Source organism: Doryrhamphus excisus, linkage group LG4 (assembly GCF_037039965.1).
Source record: "Doryrhamphus excisus strain RoL-2023G ecotype Guam linkage group LG4, RoL_Dexc_Guam_v1.1, whole genome shotgun sequence".
NCBI lineage: Eukaryota > Metazoa > Chordata > Actinopteri > Syngnathiformes > Syngnathidae > Doryrhamphus > Doryrhamphus excisus.
In genome coordinates this window covers 1,524,486-1,549,714 of record NC_136360.1, presented here as the reverse complement: position 1 = coordinate 1,549,714, position 25,229 = coordinate 1,524,486, and the positions used below count along the sequence as shown (strand labels likewise).

Genomic DNA, 25,229 nt, shown 5'->3' with positions numbered 1-25,229 from the left:
TAACCTTAAAATGTATTATGGAAAGCAGGAAGTGAACAAATGTAACAGTTACTGATTGTAAAAGTACCAGATGGAGGGTTAGGATTTAATAAGCTTTGCTTCTCCCTACTCCTTTTGGACATGTGGAACTGTGAACTGATTATGTGATGCATTCAATTGTAATCTGATGCATGTTCAAATGAAATAAAACCATTACCATTACCATTACCATTAGTATCAAGACTCGTTCTTGCATTACACAACATTTTCATTTGGTGCTGCAGGAGATGGTACCCGGCAATAACAAACCCCCAGGTGATCACATGCTCTTGTACCATCGTGGGTATTTGTGCACGCACATGCTCGTGTGTACATGGGGATGCGTGATGAGGCCCCGGCGCCATGGTAGTCCACAAGAGTTTGAATATTGAAATAAGGACAAAGGCAACTGGACATCCCAGGAAAACTAGGCCATGGAATTCAATTAGCCACGTGAGGCAAACAAAACCAGCTCCCCACACGCACAAGGTCTCCATTGATTCCAAATTAATATCGGTAATTGAAACAAGCCGACAGCTACGACCTCAGTTTGGAAATGCATCGACTGAACAGCTTTGCCATCACAAAACATCTGATACACTTTCGGTTGGAAAACAAGACACACCTACACATACACAAGAGCTTACAACAACGCTGGGCGGCGTCTCTGTACAAGACTTTAAAAATTAAAAATAAAACTAATTGTCAACTACTAGTTAGAAATGCATAACACGAAATACGACCACAACTGAAGAGACCTACCACGGGTCTAGGAGCTCTGAGAGGTCTGGAGTGTGCGACCAAACGGGCCAGGGTGTCCTCTTCACCTGGCCGCTCAACTACATGGGCATCATATGCCACCATGATGGACACTTCCTGCATCATCTTGACCTGCCACTCACTTATAAGCAGCAACACCGAAGGAGGAAGAGGAGGAGAAACAAACGAAGATGACGAAGAAAGAGTGACCGAGACAGAGAGGATATAGGAGTGCAGCTGACAGCAAACGCTCCTCTCTGATAGGAGAGGAGGAGACCGGCTGCTTTCAACAGTCTCTCAGGAGTTTAGTCCCGCCCACTAAGAAGAAGGGAGGGTGGGGGAAGTGAGCGAACAGTACAACACACCTGTTTGTTTCTCAACCCCCCCCCCCCCCCCCTCTCATGTAACACTAGCAGTGCATGAGAAACGAGGATGATGACTTTGCTTTTTTTCCAAGTCATTTTTTTCTAAATATTTATTTTCTGCATTCACTGCTATACAAAACAGTATTGACAATACTTGCTTACAATACTATACCAATACTACCGGTACATAGCAGGGAAGTTGTCAAGTGCAATCACTTTTTGTTCCTTACTGCACTTTATGTCAACAGTAAAAATGAAGGAAGTGATGCATCATTGCAGTCGGACATGATGCCAAAACAACCTGCTCTCAGAGGAGAAGCCAGCATGCTCCTCCCCCTTTGGCTGATGCACATGAGCGACCTGAGAACAGGTACTGGTATCCATGGCAATGCCTCACCTCATTCCGCTGTTTAAATGATATGATTACATAATGCATAAAAACTTAAAGCATACAGTATCTACACCAAAACTCATAGTCCCCTTAATGCAAACAGGAAATAAAATGTATAAATACACAATAAAATTAACTCTGACCTCATATTTAATGCAGTATATACAATTTAAACTACCCTGAACACTGAAAAATAGCATCCCCCATTCCTAAAATTAGACTTTACTATGAAATATAATTAAAATTCTTCTAAATATTTGTGTTACTCCTTATCCAAATTCATTCATTCATTCATTTTCTACCGCTTATCCTCACATTCTCGAGCCTATCCCAGCTGCCTTCAAGCGAGAGGCGGGGTACACCCTGGACTGGTCGCGAGCCAATCACAGGGCACATATAGACAAACAACCATTCACACTCACATTCATACCTATGGATAATTTGGAGTCGCTAATTAACCTAGCATGTTTTTGGAATGTGGGAGGAAACCGGAGTACACGGAGAAAACCCATGCATGCAAACTCCACACAGAGATGGCCGAGGGTGGAATTGAACTCTGGTCTCCTAGCTGTGTGGCCTGCACGCTAACCCTCGGCCTATAGTAAACATGATAACAGAAAACAACACATTTATTAGTAGAGCCTTCTAGTCATGATCTAACACCCCTACAGTCACGTTTATACTTGTATTACCTGATATAGTAAAAACATTCATTCATTCATTTTCTACCGCTTATCCTCACGAGGGTTGCGGACGTGCTGGAGCCTATCCCAGCTGTATTCGGGCGAGAGGCGGGGTACACCCTGGACTGGTCGCCAGCCAATCACAGGGCACATATAGACAAACAACCATTCACACTCACATTCATACCTATGGACAATTTGGAGTGGCTAATTAACCTAGCATGTTTTTGGAATGTGGGAGGAAACCGGAGTACCCGGAGAAAACCCACGCACGCACGGGGAGAACATGCAAATTCCACACAGAGATGGCCGAGGGTGGGAAAAGACAAAATAAGAAGCCAAAAAGTTACCACTTCCACACAAAATAGGAAGAGAACTCATTCATTCATTCATCCATTTTCTACTGCTTATCCTCACAAGGGTCGCGGGGGGTGCTGGAGCCTATCCCAGCTGACTTCAGGCGAGAGTCGGGGTACACCCTGGACTGGTCGCCAGCCAATCACAGGGCACATATAGACAAACAACCATTCACACTCACATTCATACCTATGGACAATTTGGAGTCGCCAATTAACCTAGCATGTTTTTGGAATGGGGGAGGAAACCGGAGTACCCGGAGAAATCCCACGCATGGGAAGAACATGCTAATTCCACACCGAGATAGCTGAGGGTGGAATCGAACTCGGGTCTGAACGCAGTGCAGCCTATATGGCAAATTTATTTTCTTAAAAAAAACAACCAAAACAACAATTTAGTTAATATTAACACTGTAATCGTGTCCCTGGGTTTTCACTCAGTCCTGTTACCCTAACACACCCCCCTCTCTGAAATAGAATAGTCTATAGTCACATGGTCCACAGGAAGCTGAATTATTCAGATCCTCTGTCGGCCATGGAACAGCCAAAACTAAGTTCATTCATTTATATTTCTGTATATTCAATTATATTTCAACTATGACGTTAATGTGCTATTAGCGTCAATGCCTTTTGACTATATTTCATGTATTTGCTAAGGAAAAAATGTAATGAAGTTGCCCGAGATGACCCAATACACATTGTGAGTAGTTCAATATATGGATTAGCTAATTTAGAGTTGAAAAAAATTACAATCATTCATTTCCAAGAGTACAATAACAAGCAAATGGCACCCATTCAATAGAATGACCCTTTATCTTATTTCTGCCCATATTTGTACACGGCACTGTTGACCAAAAGCACATCCAAACATCAACTTCCTTCTAACTCTAGATGGAATTTGCTTGCGTCAAGACATGGTATGAAAAGGTTAGAAGGTTATGAAAGAAAAGCAGTATCTCAAGTTTGAATTCTTAAGTCCTTTTGCCCCCTCACTCTTTACGAGTAGCCTGGGTCCACAGGATACCTAAGAGGCCGAGAAATTCAAATTCTTCACATAATTCCCAGAAAGACTAAGCCACCCTACTACTAGTGCTTATCAAGCCAAGGTGCCGGGGAATTCTTTCGCTGTTTTAAGCAGCTTACGGAGTTCAGTTGATCCGATTTATACGTTGACTGAGGAAAACATGTATAAGGGGTGGAGAGTGATAAGAGAACAAAATTGCTTGTGAGTGAAATTATTTCCAGGATTGTTCCGACAAAAAGTACACTGAAAACTGTAAAGTCAAACACAATCTGTCTGACACGAGTTAACCATTTTCTGCATATGCAACGAAACTTGAAATAATCCATTCCATTCATCCATTCTATGCCGTTTATTCTCACAAGGGTCGAGGGTGTGCAGGAGCTTATCCCAGCTGTCTTCGTGCGAAAGGTGGGGTACACCCTGGACTAATAATGCAAAACACATTGAATAAACACAAACACAATCTTAAGTCAATTTAACACTAAAGAACACTAAACTCATCATACAGCAACTTAACGCTGAAACAGTAGCTAAGAAATATACCAAAAGTACCAATTCAAGTTCAAATTTCATTAATTCATTTTCTACCGCTTATCCTCACAAGGGTCGCAGGGGGTGCTGGAGCTTATCCCAGCTGTCTTTGTGCGAAAGGTGGGGTACACCCTGGACTAATAATGCAAAACACATTGAATAAACACAAACACAATCTTAAGTCAATTTAACACTAAACTCATCATACAGCAACTTAACGCTGAAACAGTAGCTAATAAATATACCAAAAGTACCAATTCAAGTTCAAATTTCATTCATTCATTTTCTACTGCTTATCCTCACAAGGGTCGCAGGGGGTGCTGGAGCCTATCCCAGCTGTCTCACTCTGGACTGGTCGCCAGCCAATCACAGGGCACATAGGTATAGACAAACAACCATTCACACTCACATTCATACCTATGGACAATTTGGAGTCACCGACTCCAAAAAGCAAACATGTTTTTGGAACGTGGGAGGAAACCAGAGCTGATTTTTCGTCATCCTCTCAATCTGAAAAAAGTTGCTCCATATAACATTGCCCACAAGGAATATTCTATTTTAAAAGTAGAGTGGAGTGAGTTGTCTAAAAGTAGACAGAAGAAGAAAGATGTCCCAAGATGACTGACGCTTGAGAGAATGCAATCCACACAGCAGTATGTTTCATGCGCCAGTCATATTGTCTCAGATATGATGAACGGCCTCCAACATTTTACATTGAATCTAGCAATGTTGGCCTTGGCACACATACCAGCACATTTATGATGGTGTACATCAGGGGTCTCAAACTCAATTTACCTGAGGGCCACCGGAGCTAGGTTCTGGGCCGCATCAGGTTTTCAAAAAAACAAAAAAAACAAAACACATTTATTAAAAACTGGGAAAAAAATCAATAAAAATGCTTCAATGCTTTTTCTTCTGCTATACCCTACACTTTTTCAGTACTTTGGTTCCGGTTTTCCACACCAAAATATTTGATAAAACATTCCACTTTTCTCAAATATCTTAATTTGTATTTTTCTATACACAAAATAAGATAAAAATAAATGAATAAACAAATTAAGAATAAAGACAATAAATCAATCAATCAGTAATAAATAAGTCAAATAATAATAAAACAGCAAATAAGAAAAAACGTAAGAAACCACATACAGTTGGTAGAGAAATTATTTATTTAACAGTTATTTAACCTTTAACATGAACATTAATGAAACTTAATAATTTTTAACCAATTAGCAAGTTAGCATCGTACTCAGTTCCATCTGGGAGCAGCGTCGTAACTTTAACAACATGTTTTTAATGAGATGCTTTATCTTGACGTGTATTTTACGTTTTATTCCAAATCATTTCCTGCATTTATTTGTACGCAGCGTCATATAAGCCTTTAGCTTCATTGCTAATCCAAAGCTAAAACAGAGCAGGGTAACAGGGTAGGGTAACAGTATGGGCGGGGCAAAATTATGTTAATTGTGTCCGGTATGCACACAGCTTTATAAGCTGTCATTTCAACATTAAACTTTGGTATCAAGGTGGGGGCCTCAAACTAGTGTCGCCAAATGCGGCTCGTGGGCCGCGAGTTTGAGACCCCTGGTGTACATAAAGACTAATAATAAAGAAGAAAGAATTAAAGGTTTTTGACATACACAGGTATAAACTAGTATGGTTAAAGTGTATTTTGTTTATCCACTTACTGTGTACATATTTGTCGGGGAGCTGCTTGGGGCCCCAGCCCAGTTGGGGTCCCCTGAGGGCTTAGAACAGGGGTGGGCAAACTACGGCCCGAGGGCCACATCCGGCCCGCCAAGTGTTTGAATACGGCCCGCCCAATCTTTCCAAAGTATTTCATTTAAACTCAACATACAACCTGGCATCATGGCCTGAGCCAACCTTTTGATGGTTTTATCAATTTCCTTTTTTGACATGGTCTGTTGTTTACAAAGTGCTCCTGAAAAAAGGGACACAAGCACATAATAATAATAATAATTACTATTATTATTAGATTATTAGATTATTATAATGATTATTAGAACTATTCTGATTATTATAATTATTATATTAATGCTAATTATTATATTAATTATATATAATATTATTGTTATATTTGCATATTTTACATAGTAATAATATAATAATTATTATTTTAATTTTATTGTAATTATTATAATATTTTATTATTTTTAAAATATTTAAATAAAAATATAAAATAATAAATAATAATAGCAGATTGCATGACAATTTTACAGATACAATAATACCAGGTGGACTGTTACGTGTAAAATATATAGTCTGCCACCCCCCCCCCCCCCTGTAAATTTTGTCATATCAATGCGGCCCGCGAGTCAAAAAGTTTGCCCACCCCTGGCTTAGAATCTTTTATTAAAGCTGATTCAAGGGGGCACCCCAAACTAAACACCCACTCTAAACTTGCCTCTGCATACTGAATGAATGACATAACACACATATAGTCACTCATTCATTAATTTTCTACCGCTTATCCTCACAAGGGCCGCACGGCGTGCTGGAGCCTATCCCAACTGTCTTCAGGTGAGAGGCGGGGTACACCCTGGACTGGTCGCCAGCCAATCACAGGGCACATATAGACAAACAACCATTCACACTCACATTCATACCTATGGACAATTTGGAGTCGCCAATTAACCTAGCATGTTTTTGGAATGTGGGAGGAAACCGGAGTACTCTGAGAAAATCCACTCATGCCGGGGAGAACCTATAGTCACTCAGAACGGGAGTTCAGAGTTTTCAGGCTTCAGGCTGCAACAGTAGGAGTAGTGTTATTATTCTGATTATTACGTTATTATTATTGTGCCAGTTGTGAGATAATTCAAGCCTGCAATAAAAGCCTGTTGTTCGGGCGATCAAGTCTGACACTTGTATGTTTCACCCACTGACACCTGGTGACCAGTGTATATTTCATATCACAATTAGAATGCATCTATTTAGTGCAAATTAATGCTAATTTCCTATTTCAGTACCAATTTTAAGCTTGAAAATGCTTAATTCAGGCAAAAAAATATGTATTATTTCTTCAATATTCATACCTTTTTTCCGCTAACAGGCCGTATTCAACCACAAAACAGCATGATTAATATATATAGTCTTTCCCGACTATAAATGTCAAATATTAACTTCGGAGAAGAGATCTAAAAATCTAAAAAAAGTCTTGTTGAGGAAAAACCAAATTATCTATTCCATCTTTTTCTCCAAAGTCCTTCCTTCCTTTAAAACACACACACACACACACACACACATTCTAGTTTGGGTCTCTGGTGACCTCAGTAAATTCCCTAAATGCCAGCAACCTCATTAAAGTCAACAGAAGGATGATAACGTGTTTGTGTGTGGGCATGTATGGGAATTTCAAATCAACAGCCTGTACCAAAATTGTAACCACCATCCGTGGAAGCCACACTTTATCTGATAAAACTGGAATGAGGTCTACAACAATGAACCGCATTGCACGAAAAAAATAAAAAATAAAAGCCAAAATGAAAAAGTGTGATAATAAATGTTATTGCATTGAGCAGCAGGCAACTAAACGAGTTTTCAAATTGAGTTTTCATGTTAAACTTTCAAAGTGTTAGTGCAAAAGGCGCTGTTGTGAACACTGTCCACATTCAAATCAATACATTCCTATGAAGACGAGTGAATGAAGCGTTAATAGAGGTCCAGACCTTTATGTTGCAGGCCTGTTCCATCAGCCGTCGGGCGTTCTCTGCAGCTCTGTAGCGCTTGGGGAGCTGAACTCTGAAGAATTTGAGAGCTCCTTCAAAGTCTGCTTGCAAGAGATCCTCTTTGGAAGTCTGGAGGACGTAGAAGAAAGGGCACATATTACATTATATAGACACCACAATTTAACAACAACATTGACATTGAGATTATTAATATGTCACATTTTATACAGTATGTGTGAGAGCACGGGTGATTTTTGGAGCAAGGGGTGATAGCGGCAATGTGCTAAATGAAACATCAATACCACCATCTTGTGGGAGAAGGATTTACTGACACAGGAAGTAATGAAAGACTACATGAAATTAACATAGTCACCTTACTTCACGATGTAAGAGCGTCAAAACAATACAGAAATATCATCCGGTATCAACTCCATAAAGACGGACTATCCCAAGTCCGCACTCTCACCGCTAGCAACTTGGGGACAAAGAGTCGATGTCCCATCCCTAGGAGACCCATCACTTTGCAGAAGGAGTCCGCTGAGGCCTGACTGCTTTGGGCCTTTTCCTCTGCCGTTTCCTCTCCATCCTCCACAGCCCTTCGCACTGCTGGAAGTTGCAGAGGAGGTGTCAGGGCCGGCAGAGGAGGAGGAGGAGACGGCAAAGGGGAAGGCGAAGGAGACAATGGTGAGGTAGGAGCAGGCAAAGGAGAAGGGAGATCCCGCTTTGGGGGTAGAGCGGTGTATGACTCCAGCTTGACGACAAAAATGTCCCACTTGGTTCGCCTGGGTTGGAGGACGAGTGGACTCTGGGCAAAGATGTTATCCCCCAGAGGAGTCCAACTGATGGAGTTGCGGTGGAGGAAGAACACCGCGCTACAAGGGCAGAAGATGGCTTGACCACATCCACAGGCAAAGCCAGACAGAAGTCTTCATCTTATAACCGCCGTCAGAGCTCGGAGGTCACCATCACTTTCACCAAAAGTTACAGTCAAATAATCAGAAATGGCTGCTGTTGGTTTCATAACGCTGTCTTCCACCTGCCGGACTGACTTTGACATCCAGTCACTTGATCCACTTGCTGCACCAAACTCTCTGTTGCTAGGTAACAAAGCTGCTCAACACGTGGGCTGCCGCTCCGGTTAAAAAAAAGCAGCAATGGATAGGAACTCCGCCTTTTTCTTATTTTTTACCTTCGTTATTAGACTTCAAAAAGAACCTCGTCAGTAATCATCGCAGAGGATTAAATGCTCATGTGACACACACCAAGGCGGTCAGTGATAACAGTATGAATCCTTTCATCGGAACCTCTGTTGGCAGTATGGCACTTGTTTTTCTACAGGAAAAATTGTAAGCAACGCTGTATGACAAAAAAAAAGAGAGTAGGCAGAACGTCATAAAACTCCCATGTCAGTACGGTTGCTGTAAATAGGTCCAGAAAATGGTCCGGTCCGAGTAACAGATGACCACTCGCAGCAGTAACAGATCCTTTCAATTGAAGACAGCTCCTTCAGACTGAAAGTGACTGTGCCTATCGACAAAAGAGACTCAATGCTTGCATGTTTGAGTCAGTCAGTCGGCTTGTGTCATCGGGAGCAATTGTTCTGGTCAGCAGCTGGGGCGAGGCGAAACAGAAAAAAAAGAAAGAAAACACAGTTTCCAGACCACAGCCCTCCTCGCCATCACTCTCTCTTTGTGATGCTAACTGCTAACAGCTAGCCGTGCAAAAAATAAATATCTAGCAGATGACTAAAAATCGGGAGCGATAGGCTCTGTGTGAAAGCATGGACGCAGAAAAGAAAACTGCAAAGATATGTTCCACGTACGCATCCAGGGTATGTAAATGATGTGAAAAATCAAAATAAAAAAATCCTTTACTTCTTTATGTCCAGATAGAACGCTACACCTTATGTTCCGGTAGTGAAGAGTGATGTCGCTGATGACTGTAAAGCAGGAAAGGGAGGGGGGCTGGGCACAGATGGAGGGAGGAGGATGAGAACCGAGAGGAGCGCATGATGATGGTGGGAGGAGGGGGCCCCGGGGATAGAATGTCGTCATGGCTGGCCAATAGGAGGCTGGTAGTGGAATCCTATTCTACCCACCTCACATGCTGATTCCTTCCCTATCCTCGGTGTTGCATCCACCACGTCCCACTTTTGGGCAAAGAATACATTACTACGAAAATATTGAGCGCTGAAATATTTTTAAAGATAATGAAAAATTTTTTTAGAAAAAAATTGGTTTAGTATTATTACAAAGCCAATTCACAGAGTTGATTATATAATTAGTTTTATCATGCTTTTAAACTGCATGGGTATTTTATGGTACATTTTATTTTTTACACGTTATCTCAAAAATAGCTTAAACCAACGGTTAATACAAATGCATTGCTCAGGAAGAACGGGGAAAATATCATTTAAGGGCAGCAGAAGCTGTGCACGGTGCTCGAGTGGTTTGTGCCCGGCGACCTCACAGCTAGGAAACCGGGGTTCAATTCCAGCAAAATGAATGAATGGTTGAAATGTATTATTAGTTGTAGTATATTTTCGATAAACACTGGACAGGTGGAAATTCATTCATTCATTCATTTTCTACCGCTTATGCTCACGAGGGTCACTCTGGACTGGTCGCCAGCCAATCACAGAGGCACATATAGACAAACAACCATTCACACTCACATTCATACCTATTTTCATTCATTCACTCATTTTCTATGCCGCTTATCCTCATGAGAGTCACAGGGGTGCTGGAGCCTATCCCAGCTGTCTTCGGGCGGGAGGCGGGGTACACCCTGGACTGGTCGCCAGCCAATCACAGAGGCACATATAGACAAACAACCATTCACACTCACAATTTGGAGTCGCCAATTAACCTAGCATGTTTTTGGAATGTGGGAGGAAACCGGAGTACCCGGAGAAAACCCACGCATGCACGGGAAGAACATGCAAACTCCACACAGAGATGGCCGAGGGTGGAATTGAACTCACCTAGTCACCTAGTCACCTAGTCACCTATATATAATATTATTGTTATATTTGCATATTTTACATAATAATAATATAATAATTATTATTTTAATTTTATTGTAATTATTATAATATTTTATTATTTTTAAAATATTTAAATATAAATATAAAATAATAAATAATAATAGCAGATTGCATGACAATTTTACAGATACAATAATACCAGGTGGACTAAAATATATAGTCTGCCCCCCCCGGCCCCCCGTAAAATTTTGTCATATCAATGCGGCCGGCGAGTCAAAAAGTTTGCCCACCCCTGGTATAATGCGTACTTTTAAAAAGTCCTGCCACACATCAATAAAGATAGCAAATGAAGCGTCAATATGCAATATGGCAAAAAGCGCTACAGCGCAAATCGATGCAACCAACCACAAAGAGATCTGGTAACACAACAGACAGGAATTCCATACCACTCTACTTAAACAGCAACACCATAAAGTGGTTGAGAAAATGAGAAAAAACTTTAGATTGTCTTGAAAATTATTTTTTTGGTTTCCTTAAAAGTGTCAGTCAGTCAAAGTTTTGCAACCTGCCAGAGAACCTCAGGACTGCAGAGACTGTTGATATTTTATTAAAAAGATTAAAAAGACACATCTTTTTAATCAGGCTTTTAAATAATATTTTTAAACTTTTCTTATGTTTTTATCTTTTTAGTCCTATTTTATGCTCTTAATCTTCAGCTTTTAACTCCAGTGTTATGTTTTTTATCTTTTTAGTCCTATTTTATGCTCTTAGTCTTCAGCTTTTAACTCCAGAGTTATGTTTTTTATCTTTTTAGTCCTATTTTATGCTCTTAGTCTTCAGCTTTTAACTCCAGAGTTATGTTTTTTATCTTTTTAGTCCTATTTTATGCTCTTAGTCTTCAGCTTTTAACTCCAGAGTTATGTTTTTTATCTTTTTAGTCCTGTTTTATGCTCTTAGTCTTCAGCTTTTAACTCCAGAGTTATGTTTTTTATCTTTTTAGTCATATTTTATGCTCTTAGTCTTCAGCTTTTAACTCCAGAGTTATGTTTTTTTATCTTTTTAGTTCTATTTTATGCTCTTAGTCTTCAGCTTTTAACTCCAGTGTTTTGTTTTTATCTTTTTAGTCCTATTTTATGCTCTTAGTCTTCAGTGTTTCCTCAGGGGGGGTCCTCCACACTGGGGGCTGTGTCGGGTCTGCTGAGGGGGTGCCATCCTTGGGTCCCTTCGACCCGGCCAGCTGGGGGTTCCTCCCTTTAATGTGGGGGTCCGCCCGTCTGTTGGAGTCGGGGGGCCCGGGTGCTGGTCCCCCGATGGCACGGCCTGCAGCTCCTCCCAGTGTGGACGGCCCCCAAAGGTGGCGTTTCCTTGAGATTGTGTGTGTGTGTGTGATTGTGTGATTGTGTGTGTGTGTGTGTGTGTGGGTCTAGTATGGAGGGTGGGAAGGAGGGGCTTTCTTTTGTTTCTTTGTTTTTTCCTTTTAATTGTGGTAATTGTTTTAATTCTGTAAAGCACTTTGTGTTGCATGTCTTTGCAGGAAAAGTGCTATACAAATAAAGTTGATTTGATTTGATATACCGGGGGCAAGGGAGAGTGTCGTCGGTTGCCCTCAACAAGAAACTGATCCCGGTGTCCACCAAATGTAATGTGCCTGTTACATGATGGTGGCGCTCCAACGACATCCGAGATCCTTGGTTGGATAGGGATATTGGAATTGGGATACTGGCCTCATATATAGTCATGTATCAAATATATCACAGTGGAAAATACCAAATGATTTTTGTTCAGGGGTGTCCAAATTTTTTCACCTGAGGGCGGCATACTGAAAAGTCAAAGAGTGCAGTGGAACTTGTTCATTTCCTAAACTAACGTATGTATATATGCAGAGGCATTTTTTCATATTTAAGATAAAAAAAAAACAGTCTGCGTCTCAGCTTTTGTTGTCAAGTGTCGACTATCAATATCGAAGTCAACGGTAAAAACGTCATGTGATCAAGATTTAGTCAAACCATTCTGACTAAATAAGGTGTTGCTGAGCATACATTATTAAAAAGATTGGTTTTGTATTTGTTATAAATAGCCTACTTTGATGCACGGCGGTCGTGTGGTTAGCGCAGAGAACTCACAGCTAGGAGACCTGGGTTCAAATTCCACCCTCGGCCATCTTTGTGTGGAGTTTGCATGTTCTCCCTCGTGCATGCGTGGGTTTTCTTCGGGTACTCCGGTTTCCTCCCACATTCCAAAAACATGCTAGGTTAATTAGCGACTCCAAATTGTCCATAGGTATGAATGTGAGTGTGAATGGTTGTTTGTCTATATGTGCCCTGTGATTGGATGGCGACAGCCTGAAGACAGCTGGGATAGGCTCCAGCACCCACTGCAACCCTCTTGAGGATAAGCGGAAGAAAATGAATGAATGAATGAGCCTATTTTGATACAAAAAAATGCTTGTGTGTTTAACAGAAGACCTCCTTACCCCGCATTAATAAAATCACTAAGTAACTTTTAAAGCCACGGCGTTCCTATTTGATGTCAACTTTTCTGATGTGGTTAGTCCATCTGGCTTTTATTGTCACTAAATAAATGACGATACTGTTATTGGACACCTACTATGTTTATTTGTTCATCTGAGTATTTTCAGCCTGTTTCTTTGAGGTGGAAAAAGTCAAAAATGAGATCTGCTTACGTACATTCAATTAGACCCAGACACACGTATTGGAGCTTGATTAAAAACGGAAGATGTTTGAATAATTGATTTGAGCTACTGACCTTGAGCAGGGCCAGGGCGACGTTGAAGATGATGTTCAGACCCTGGAACACAGAAGAAGGTTTATATACTTGACGTGCATACATACTTATGAGAATACACGTTGCCTCAGTTTAGCAAGGAAAAAAAAAAACATTTTAACAATTCAGTTTATTAAAGTCATAAACTGACCCCGGGCTCACACTGGATTAGTCGTGGCAACCGGAAACATTCCGTAATATTGAAATGGCTGTTGTAGGCTCACACCAGCTCTGTCCGGTGCAGCTCCAGGCAGTTTTTTACTTTTATTCACAGACGCCGGAGTACTCTCCGGTCAATTTAATAACAATAAACATCAAGAAAAGATATGTTTTCGGTACTTACTCATTGTATGAAGTCAAACGCATAAAAAAAACAACAACAAAATCTACGACATAGCGGCTGTGCAGGCAAATACGTCTATTGTTTATAAGAATTCCGTGTATTCAAGGCTAGTTATTATGTCAATGTCTGAAAAGTGATGGACCGAATGCAGCATATTGCTGTATTTGTGCACGGTGACTGTATATAATGCTCAAACGTCCAGTTTGTATATTCAGGTGACACACCAAACTGACACTGACCGGACGCTCGTCCGCAGTGTCTACCGGTTTCAGTGTGGGTGGCACTTTGGCGCAAGACGGATTGGATCAGGATCCAGTGTGAGCCCTGGGTGTCAACACAGCCAGACGCGCTGGAGGACAATGTAATAAAAACAACAACCATACCCACGTGTCATCTCAATAAATTAGAAAATATAATTTCTTTCAGAGAATTCACCACTAGAGAATGACTTTCTGATGAATGTTGATGACGATAACTTAGAATGAATTAGAACCCTGAATTTAGTATTTTATAAATTTGAAAAATCTGCAAAAACCTTTTATTGCCAGTGTCCATCTGTTTGTGTTCAAGATAACTGGAAAAGCTCTGAATGGATTTTCAAGAATATTGATTACATTTTGGGGGTGATCCTGATCACTGTGTGGATCCAGAATTATTATTATTTTTTAAGTATTTTGAGATAGGACCATTTTTGGCATTTGTCTAATACTGAAGATTATTATTTTAGTATGAATGACATTATGATGGGAAAACTATGGCGCTTGGCGGAGGTCTGCTTTGCTAATCTGAGCTGAACTCCTGAAATCTAATAACTTTTGCTAATTTATTTAACAGAAATGTGTCATATCTAAAAAAAAAAATTGCACTGTACACAGACCTACGGCATATTAGAAACCACTTCTAATTCAAATTTGCTGCCACATTGCGAATACAATAATCAAATTCAAAGCAAATTTGATTATGATGTAAATGACTGTTTGTCATGTGATTTTCATTTGTTGATACACAGCATCATGATGCATGTGATTTCAGCAAACAAAGAAAATGTTGAGTTGATGCCAGGGCTGCACAGGAACACCCACCGTCCCCCTTGTTCTCTGGGATGTGTCCACATGGCAACACAGGGCTAAAAATATCCAGGCGGCACTAAAAATAAGGAGGTGTGTGTGTGTGTGTGTGTGTGTGTGTGTGTTGTCTTCACACACTACATAGGCCTCAAGATGGCGCTGCAGTGCTGAGTCAGGATCCAAGAGTTTAATGTTCAGAGAATGTGTGTGAGAGTGAAATGGATTTTTATATGGACAGGGAGGATCCATATAGAGAAAGCGATGTTGTGATTACAGACTGGGAAAGTGGAGGAATAGTACAGTATAGTAATAGTATAGTAATAGTATAATAAGTACAGACTACTCACAAACCTAAAATGTGCCATAACCTTTACAGGTGGCCTTCTCTAAACACACAAACCGTTCAATTTCACTACTTTTTGGACTACTTGCTGGTTGTCAAACAGGGAGGTAAACATTAAAAATCACAACAGGTCATTAAAAATAAAAAAATCACATAAAAGGTATCTCCCAACTTTGCTAATTTTCTGTGGTTGAATGTGGCCTATTATTAGAAATATGTGTTATAATTATATTAAAAAATATGCACATTGAAGCAAATTTTACAGATGTTTTTGCCTAAATTGAGCATTTTCAAGCTAAATGAATACAAATCAAAGGCATTCTGAAGATGCATTCAAAGGCTACGTTGCCAAATTGGGATTAAAAAAATTTTTTTTTTGTTAAAATCTAATTTTTTTGTGGTCGTTCACATTACCAAAAACTGTCCCTCTTGCTGTCTGACATTTTTTTTTATAATTTTGACAGATTTTTCAAGGCACATACAATATTGTGTTCTTGGGATACATAGAGATGGTATATACCAAAAGAAAGATTAGACTATCATCTTTCATCAGAAAACAACTCTTTTTAACTTTTTCTGTTCTTTAGTAATCAGCAGTAGAACACAGGTGAGTTTCAGCAACATATGACAAGAAGAACTTGAGTACTTTTATCCAAGCCTTGCAAGGTCAATATCTGATGTATAGGTCAGATATATGCAAATATGTATATATATATATGCAGCAGTAGCATCGGCTACATATCGGATTTATATTTACATATAAACAAGAAGGCCTGTGTTGCATTTGAAAAAATCGGAAAACACTGACATAAAAAAAAAAAAATTCTGATACAGATCACAAACAACAAACAAACAACAAATCAGAATTGACCTGAGGTTGGAGTCAATGTAATGCATATTTTGACATTTCCACATTCAATAAACTGCTATGTATGGAACGTCGTTTTACAGCCTGGAACGTCGAATGTCCAGCTGAAGCATTTTTCAATGAACATCAGCCAGGTCCTTCAGGTAGCTTAGTTGCTTCCGTATGATGTAACTATAATAAACAAAGGATCATGTGGCTTGACATTGCTGGAAAAGGCAGGGAATTGTCCCGCAATCCTTCTGCAGTACGTCTTCACAAATGCGTGAGGTAGTACTGTCTTACAATACTCGACTGTTACGTCCAGTAGTGTCTTGGATGCTTTAAAACACCCCTTAGGTCCTACAATTTTCAGGTACAGACTTCTCCAAAGTCACACCAAAATTCAAAGTTTAAATATCCCTATAGTTTATGTCTCTAAATTAGAGTTATATGACACTGAACAATGTTAAAAATTTTACTTAAAAGACCGGCCATGCACTTAAAACATATTTTCTGCTGGGAACAAAGTGACCCGAGAAAGAATTATTTCTACTATACAGTCGGAATTGAGCACTGAGAAAGCACAGAAACAGCAAAATTAGAAGTGAAATGAAGAAATGAAGCATGAGGAAAACAGCTGTCAAGAGTAGCAGGAGATGAGAATGAAGGTTTAACGAGCAGATTCTTATCATGCGGCTCATTGGTTGAGAAAAACCTGGGAAGCTTCTTATTGTTCTGCTGGAGGCCAGTGGGAGAGCAGAAAATAGGAAGGACCAGAAGTAGAATAAATGACAATATATAGGAAGGTAGACTGGAAGAACATTTCGGGCAGGCAAGGGAATTGCATGGGCATGTTTCATTTTGGATACTATTGGATCGTGCTTGTTTTATATGTCAGAAAGACCGCCATGTCAAAGTGCTACCTAACAAAGAGGGGGTGCAACCTTTGTTCTTAGTAAGAACAGGTGGGATTCTTGGGATATTCTTGGGATGATACTTTTTAATGAGTGGGATAAGGTGTCTCACTGGAGAATCTAAATCCCCTTTGATAACTCTATGAATAATTTTTAGGCATTAGATGCAATATTAAGGAGCTGTTGAGAATCAGGAGTGATTGGAAGAGTTTGTTTTGATCCCCTAACGCTGATGAGACTGATGAGACACTTTCTGTGTCTGCGAAAATGTTCAGCATGACCGAGTTCATGTTTTTGAAAAGAGCATTGAGTGAAAACGCATTCACGGAAATTTCCTTGAATGGCACATTTTTTTTGTTTTTTTTGACGTGCAATTAATGTGCGCACATCCTGTTTTTAACCATCGGTCCATGTGGATGTCGAGCCACAAGTGGGAACAAATATTGACAGTAAGTGGTGAAAAAAAATGGTATTTTAAATGGTCAGTTTAGCTCCGGTCAGTTTACCGTAGAGAAGTGAGAATGTACAAGAGCACTGCAGGATTTTTTTTTTATTGTCATTTATACAGTGGTACCTTGGCATAGTGTCCCAACTAAAAAGTATATCTGACTTTTTGCTTTGAACTGCGAGCTGCTAGTTACTAGCAGCCATAGCCAAGGAGGCTTGTGTCAATATGATTATGACTATGATTATGATTATGCATGTTAATAGCATTAGCAGCACACTAGCTCGTCACCAGGAAAGATTTCCAACACATCACCAAAACATATGTACATTACAGTCATATAATTGTACTTATATATTGTGTATTGTGTCAAACTAGGACAGGAACAATATAAAATGAAACACGCTAAACGAATACAGAGCCACCATCCACCAGTATGAGCCTGGGGCTTGTGCACCATGCAAATATGCACATTAGCATTTGGGACCAAAGAGCTAATATGGTAATAATAAAGAAAAATAGTAATACAAAAATATGCGTTCTAGTTGTACATCAAATTATTTATACCACAAAGAGATTTTCCTTACTTAATATAGATAAAAACTTATTTTCCATCTGTGATTAAATGTGATTAATTGCAAGTTAACTATGGACAAAATGTGATTAATTGCGAGTTAACTACAGACAAAAAAAATGTGATTAATTTGCAAGTTAACTACAGACAAAAAATGCGATTAATCACGATCAAATATTGCAATCGATTGACGGCCCTAATTTTTTAACAAAACGCTCTGTAATAAACAATTGACTTTCACAGAGCAAATCTTTGTCAAAATGTATTTCAGAACAAGAGTATAAAACGCTAATATATTTAAATCTACAATGTTATCAACCTAAAAGCCTGATAGTTGCATCTTTAACGATTAGACAGCACGGGCAGATCAAATGAAAGTGCAAAGTGCATCCAATATGGATTAGCGCCGACAGTGGTAGAGCTGGGCTTCCTACTGCTTTCTAGCTGGCCACTGACACCTACTGAGCATCATCCGACCAACTCCATCCCTCCTGTCCTTTTTCCTCATATTCATTCCAAACAACTGCACACACTAAGCTCTAACTAACCTCTGCCCATTCTGCCTTAACCTTTCTTGAAACTCTTCTCTCTTTTTCCCCTTACTGTTCACCTTTAGAGAAGAATGACCCTTCCCTTGAACCTCTCCCAGGACTTTCATTATAATATAGTGCAACGCTTTCAACTGTACCTCACAGAGCAGCAGGTCGGTGATGTGGAAAACCATGCAAAGGGGGAACTTGGCCGTGAAGAGGGTGAGGAACCACTGGGAGGCATACATGTGTGCCTCCAGGTTCAGTTCCTGGAAATGGGACCATAGATCGGGTAGCTGTTCCTATAGAAAGTATAAAGACAAAAAAAAAAATAAAAAAAATAGGGTTTTAGTTTTGTATAACTGCTATGATGGCTGAAAATAATATTTTACTTTAAAAAAAAAAAAACAGTTGTTTTAATATCTGCCAAAGCTTGTACTCGAGCTAATAAAAGATTCAATTGGCCAAAGAGCGAAAACAAGCACTGATAACGCTGATCAATAGCTGCAACCTAAACACTATCAATTCGCTGTCAATGCTAACATGTGTACATCCAGGGGAAAAAAAACGACAAAAAAGATAACATTGAATGATTGAAAAAAAATTGAATAATTTTAAATTGTGTGCAAAAACAAACAATAGCTCATTCAGGTGTTCCTGCTTATGAACCTAATTAGGCTAATCAAACGGTAACATGGGTGTCAAAAATATAGAGAAAAATATTACACTTAATGGTAATGGTTTTATTTCATTTGAACATGCATCAGATTACAATTGAATGCATCACATAATCAGTTCACAGTTCCACATGTCCAAAAGGAGTAGGAAGAAGCAAAGCTTATTAAATCCTACCCCTCCATCTGGTACTTTTACAATCAGTAACTGTTACATTTGTTCACTTCCTGCTTTCCATAATACAGTTTAAGTTTTTTTTGTTATTGTTTTGAATAATGTACCACGTACCGAAATACGAGGTGATATGAGCATCCAATGACATAATGGGTACCATAGTAAGTGTCAATATAGTGATATATATAGCACATCATGACTGGTTCAAGACTCTTCATCCTTGTATTTAGCTAATTTATTTTATTTATTAATTTATTTTATTAATTTTTATTAATTTTTTAGGTGTTTTTAAACATTTTTACATTTTTTTTATTTTTTATCCCGTACCAAAGTACTCGGTGATATGAGCATCCAACGCCATAATGTGTACCATAGTAAGTGTCAATATAGTGATATATATAGCACATCATGACTGGTTCAAGACTCTTCATCCTTGTATTTAGCTAATTTATTTTATTTATTAATTTATTTTATTAATTTTTATTAATTTTTTGGGTGTTTTTAAACATTTTTTAAATTTTTTTATTTTTTATCCCGTACAAGACTCCCCCAAGACTCTTCATCCTTGTATTTAGCAAACATCAACTGCTTGTATTGTTTCTTGAATTGGCTCATCGTTGTGCATTGTTTGATTTCCTTACTCAATCCATTCCATAGTTTGATTCCACATACTGAAATGCTATGGCTAGCATAACGTAGTCCTAGCATAGAAGTGTTTCAAATGTACTTCTTCCCTGAGATCATATTTCTCCTCTCTTGTAGAGAAGTATTGGATGACATTTTTAGCTAATTGGTTATTTTTAGCCTTATGTATTATTTTAGCTGTTTGAAGATGAACTATATCAGCAAGTTGAAGTATTAGTGATTTTAGAAATAAGGAGTTAGTATGTTCTCTGTAGGCGGCATTATGAATTATCCTTACTGACCTTTTTTTTTGCAGTACATTTAGCGAGTGAAGATTGCTTTTATAGTTATTAGCCCATATTTCCACACAATAAGTAAGATATGGTAGAACCAGAGAGCAATAAAGAGTGTGGAGTGATTTCTGATTGAGAACAAATTTTGCTTTGTTTAATAATGAAATATTTCTGGCCACCTTAATGTATTTCAAAGAAAAAACAAAAGCAGAGAAGGCATACATCGCCGGAAACTCGTGAAGAATTACGCCACTGTTCTCCAGTGTTTAAGGAATGAGTCCGGCCAGCTCATAAATCACAGGTTAGTCTAGTAAGACGAGTGATTTACCAGGAACACGAGTCATCTAGCCACACGTAACATTCTCCTGAGTTTAGGTTTTCTAGCATCTTGATTGATTATTGGCACATGGGTTGCTAGCCCTTGTACTGAAAGTTGCACAGCACAGTTGAGCAGGGCGGTGGAGGTACATATACATGACCTAGTCTGAAATCAGCATATACATCTCTATTATTATTAAATTATATTATTATAGATGATTAATACGGGCTACCCATTTGAACATATTTGAAAAAAAAAACATATTGCAAACCTGTATGAGTCTCTCAAGCTGATAGAACTTGCAGTGAAGGTCCTCAAAGTTGTTCTTGTACAGAGCTCTGAGGCCGTACTCAAACATGATTTTCACCAACACACAAAAGGCCTGTTCCTCCGGCATCTGAAACAGGAAATAATAGCAATTTTAGAACAAAATAATTCATTTGTCACCCATGGTTTCATTCATTCATTCATTTTCTACCGCTTTTTCCTCACGAGAGCCAATCACAGGGCACATATAGACAAACAACCATTCACACTCACATTCATACCTATGGACATTTTGGAGTTGCTAATTAACCTAGCATGTTTTTTGGAATGTGGGAGGAAAGTGGAGAAAACCCACTCATGCATGGGGAGGACATGCAAACTCCACACAAAGATGGGCGAGGGTGGAATCGAACTCGGGCATATCATCATGCAAAAAGTATTATTACAACAATGGTGATGGTTAAATGCATTAAAATAGTACTTAGTCGCTAATTAACCTAGCATGTTTTTGGAATGTGGGAGGAAACCGGAGTACCCGGAGAAAACCCACGCATGCACGGGGAGAACATGCAAACTCCACACAGAGATAGCCGAGGGTGGAATTGAACCCTGGTCTCCTAGCTGCGGGGTCTGCGCGCTAACCACTCCACCGCCGTCTAAACAAGTATGTGAAAGCCAAACTTGATGTGTCCATGTTGCTTGGATGAAGGTGCAAGTTGTGGGGAGTGTTTATGTGCTATCAAGGTTGGTTTCTCCTCACTCCTGCTAATACACACACATACACACACACACACACACGCATGCGCACACACACATGGACCATGAGGTGGCATTTAATCAGTGACAGTGTGTTTGGGGCTGAATGTGCTCCTGCAGGTGAACCTGAGCTCCAATTAATATTCCTGACATCTCCTCCACAACCTCTCCCTTCTGCTTCTTCCTTCATTTTAACCTGCGTGCCTCCCCCATTCTACAAAACCTCCCTCCTAACTGACGACGTTTGTCTGTATCAGCATTGTTCCCCTTTAGTTGCCCGTTTCGTATAACCTCACATTTTACTGCTCATCTCAATTTTTGTATTGCTTTCATTGCCAGTATGCTTTCAAGGGGGTGTGCTGGAGCCTATCCCAGCTGACTTTGGGCGAGAGGCAGAGTACACCCTGGACTTGTCTCCACCCAATCGCATGGCAGTGATGACTTTATTTCGTCATATTTTGACTTTTTCCGCAACCTAATTTTGCAAAAAATTACAACTGTTTTGTTTTTGTCTCATAATACTGCACCTTCAAAAAACATTATTTAAAATTTCAACTTCATGCAACTTGAATAATGTTATTTTTTCCTCATACTATGACATTATTCTTGTAAATTTTGACTTTTTCTTTTAATATTTTGACTTCATATTTTGACTGTTTCCGCAACCAAATTTTGCAAAAATTACAACTGTTTTGTTTTTGTCTCATAATACTGCATCTTCAAAAAACATTATTTAAAATTTCAACTTCATGCAACTTGAATAATGTTATTTTTTTTCTTATACTATGACATTATTCTCGTAAATTTTGACTTTTTCTTTTAATATTTTGACTTCATATTTTGACTGTTTCCGCAACCTAATTTTGCAAAAATTACAACTGTTTTGTTTTTGTCTCATAATACTGCATCTTCAAAAAACATTATTTAAAATTTCAACTTCATGCAACTTGAATATTATTTTTTCTCATACTATGACATTATTCTCGTAAATTTTGACTTTTTCTTTTAATATTTTGACTTCATATTTTGACTTTTTCCGCAACCTAATTTTGCAAAAATTACAACTGTTTTGTTTTTGTCTCATAATACTGCATCTTCAAAAAACATTATTTAAAATTTCAACTTCATGCAACTTGAATAATGTTATTTTTTTTCTTATACTATGACATTATTCTTGTAAATTTGGACTTTTTCTTTTAATATTTTGACTCTATTTTTAGAACGCGCTGTGGGCCAATAAAAAAAAAAACAACAACCATGAGCCACAAGTGGCCCCTGGGCCACACTTTGCACACCCCGATCTTGAAGCTAATCGATCATTCATTCATTCATTTTCTACCGCATATCCTCACGAGGGTCGCAGGAGGTGCTGGAGCCTATCCCAGCTGTCTTCGAGCTAGAAGCGGGGTACACTCTGGACTGGTGACCAGCCAATCACAGGGCACATATAGACAAACAACCATTCACACTCACATTCATACCTATGGACAATTTGGAGTCGCTAATTAACCTAGCATGTTTTTGGAATGTAGGAGGAAACCGGAGTACCCGGAGAAAACCCACGCGGGGAGAACATGCAAACTCCACACAAAGATGGGCGAGGGTGGAATCGAACTCGGGCATATCATCATGCAAAAGTATTATTACAACACTGGTGATGGTTAAATACATTAAAATAGTACTTACATGCAGCAGCAGAACAGCTGCAAGGAACGACTGACCCTGGCAATAACCAATTTCCTCATCATAGACGGAATAGGCCTTGGAGAGAAACAAAGAGATATACATTTATGAATAACAATTAACATCAAATTATAACATCGGGATAACTCAAAACTTATCCCATGATGATGATCTGCAGAGTAATTGGCTGTATTAGGAGTCAAATATCTTTTCATTAAAGGGGCCAATTCCATTTTTCATGACATTATGAGAAATTAATGTGGACCTCCAGAAGTCCACTCCTGATCATTTTGGCTAATGTGGGGTTTGATGTGAAGGTAATGGAGAGGTCTTGTGGAGCTGTCTGAAGTATAATATCCATGCTGACATGCTTGATTGAGTGTGGTATTCACACATCCCCAACTCAGCGAGGAGACGTGTAGGCTGACAGATGGGTGAGGGAGGTCCTGGTGGGAGAAATCTAAATTTGTTAGAGTGAGCACATAACAGGCTTAGAGGGGTCAAATATTACGGTAGACCTATTTCATTACAATCTTGACACAAAACTGTTTGCACCATGTATTCTACTCCTCCCCTATTCTACTTTTATTTTTTTTTAAAATAACTATACTAATAATACTAGGGATGCTTCGGTCGATCGACTATCGGTCAGTGTCGGACGATTTACATGAAAAAGAAGGTGCCTTCCAATACCTCTCATTATGAGTGATAAATATTCTATTTAAAAAGTAGAACTGGAGGTAGCAGAGATGAGGATGCTGAGGTTCTCACTGAGAGTGACCAGGATGGATAGGATCAGGAGTCTCATTCTCTCATCATGCGTGATAAATATTCTATTTAAAAAGTAGAACTGGAGGTAGCAGAGATGAGGATGCTGAGGTTCTCACTGAGAGTGACCAGGATGGATAGGATCAGGAGTCTCATTCTCTCATCATGCGTGATAAATATTCTATTTAAAAAGTAGAACTGGAGGTAGCAGAGATGAGGATGCTGAGGTTCTCACTGAGAGTGACCAGGATGGATAGGATCAGGAGTCTCATTCTCTCATCATGAGTGATAAATATTCTATTTAAAAAGTAGAACTGGAGGTAGCAGAGATTAGGATGCTGAGGTTCTCACTGAGAGTGACCAGGATGGATAGGATCAGGAGTCTCATTCTCTCATCATGAGTGATAAATATTCTATTTAAAAAGTAAAACTGGAGGTAGCAGAGATGAGGATGCTGAGGTTCTCACTGAGAGTGACCAGGATGGATAGGATCAGGAGCGAGTACATCAGAGGGACATTACATGTGAGATAGAGTATGTGCCCTGTGATTGGTTGGCAACCAGTCCAGGGTGTACCCCGCCTCTTGCCCAAAGACAGCTGGGATAGGCTCCAGCACCCCCCACGACCGTTGTGAAAGTAAATTATACGTGCATTTTCGGCCTGAAATAAGTATTTTGACAAATGTCTCGCTGGTGTAGCATGTTAAAAAAAAAAGCTTTACTTTACAAACAGACCTCAATCAGAAAATGTACTTGGACATGAAAAAATCTCCTTAAAAAACGTGTCTCATCCTCTCATCATGAGTGATAAATATTCTATTTAAAAAGTAAAACTGGAGGTAGCAGAGATGAGGATGCTGAGGTTCTCACTGAGAGTGACCAGGATGGATAGGATCAGGAGCGAGTACATCAGAGGGAAATTACATGTTAGAGACCTATAGAAATACAGTCAGCGAGGCCAGGTTGAGATGGTTCGGACACGTCCAGAAGAGAGATAGTGAATATATTGGTAGAAGGATGCT

At 39.3% G+C, this 25,229-nt stretch overlaps 1 protein-coding gene across 4 annotated transcripts in view; it reads right to left on the bottom strand.

Annotated features, from left to right (window-relative positions):
* rabgap1l (RAB GTPase activating protein 1-like) overlaps positions 1-25,229 on the bottom strand; it is a 113,956-nt gene that overhangs the window by 17,774 nt on the left and 70,953 nt on the right. For 2 of the 4 annotated variants that reach the window (XM_058074388.2, XM_078789958.1), the window contains exons 15-19: positions 23,444-23,518; positions 21,006-21,131; positions 18,808-18,951; positions 13,569-13,610; positions 7,817-7,945 (exon numbers count right to left, since the gene is read on the bottom strand). In XM_058074388.2, coding sequence (XP_057930371.2) covers positions 7,817-7,945; positions 13,569-13,610; positions 18,808-18,951; positions 21,006-21,131; positions 23,444-23,518 — 516 coding nt within the window. Of the gene's footprint in view, positions 1-780; positions 1,139-7,816; positions 7,946-8,282; positions 8,474-13,568; positions 13,611-18,807; positions 18,952-21,005; positions 21,132-23,443; positions 23,519-25,229 lie in introns of those variants that run through there. The other 2 variants (XM_078789959.1, XM_058074389.2) reach the window with 2 other exon arrangements.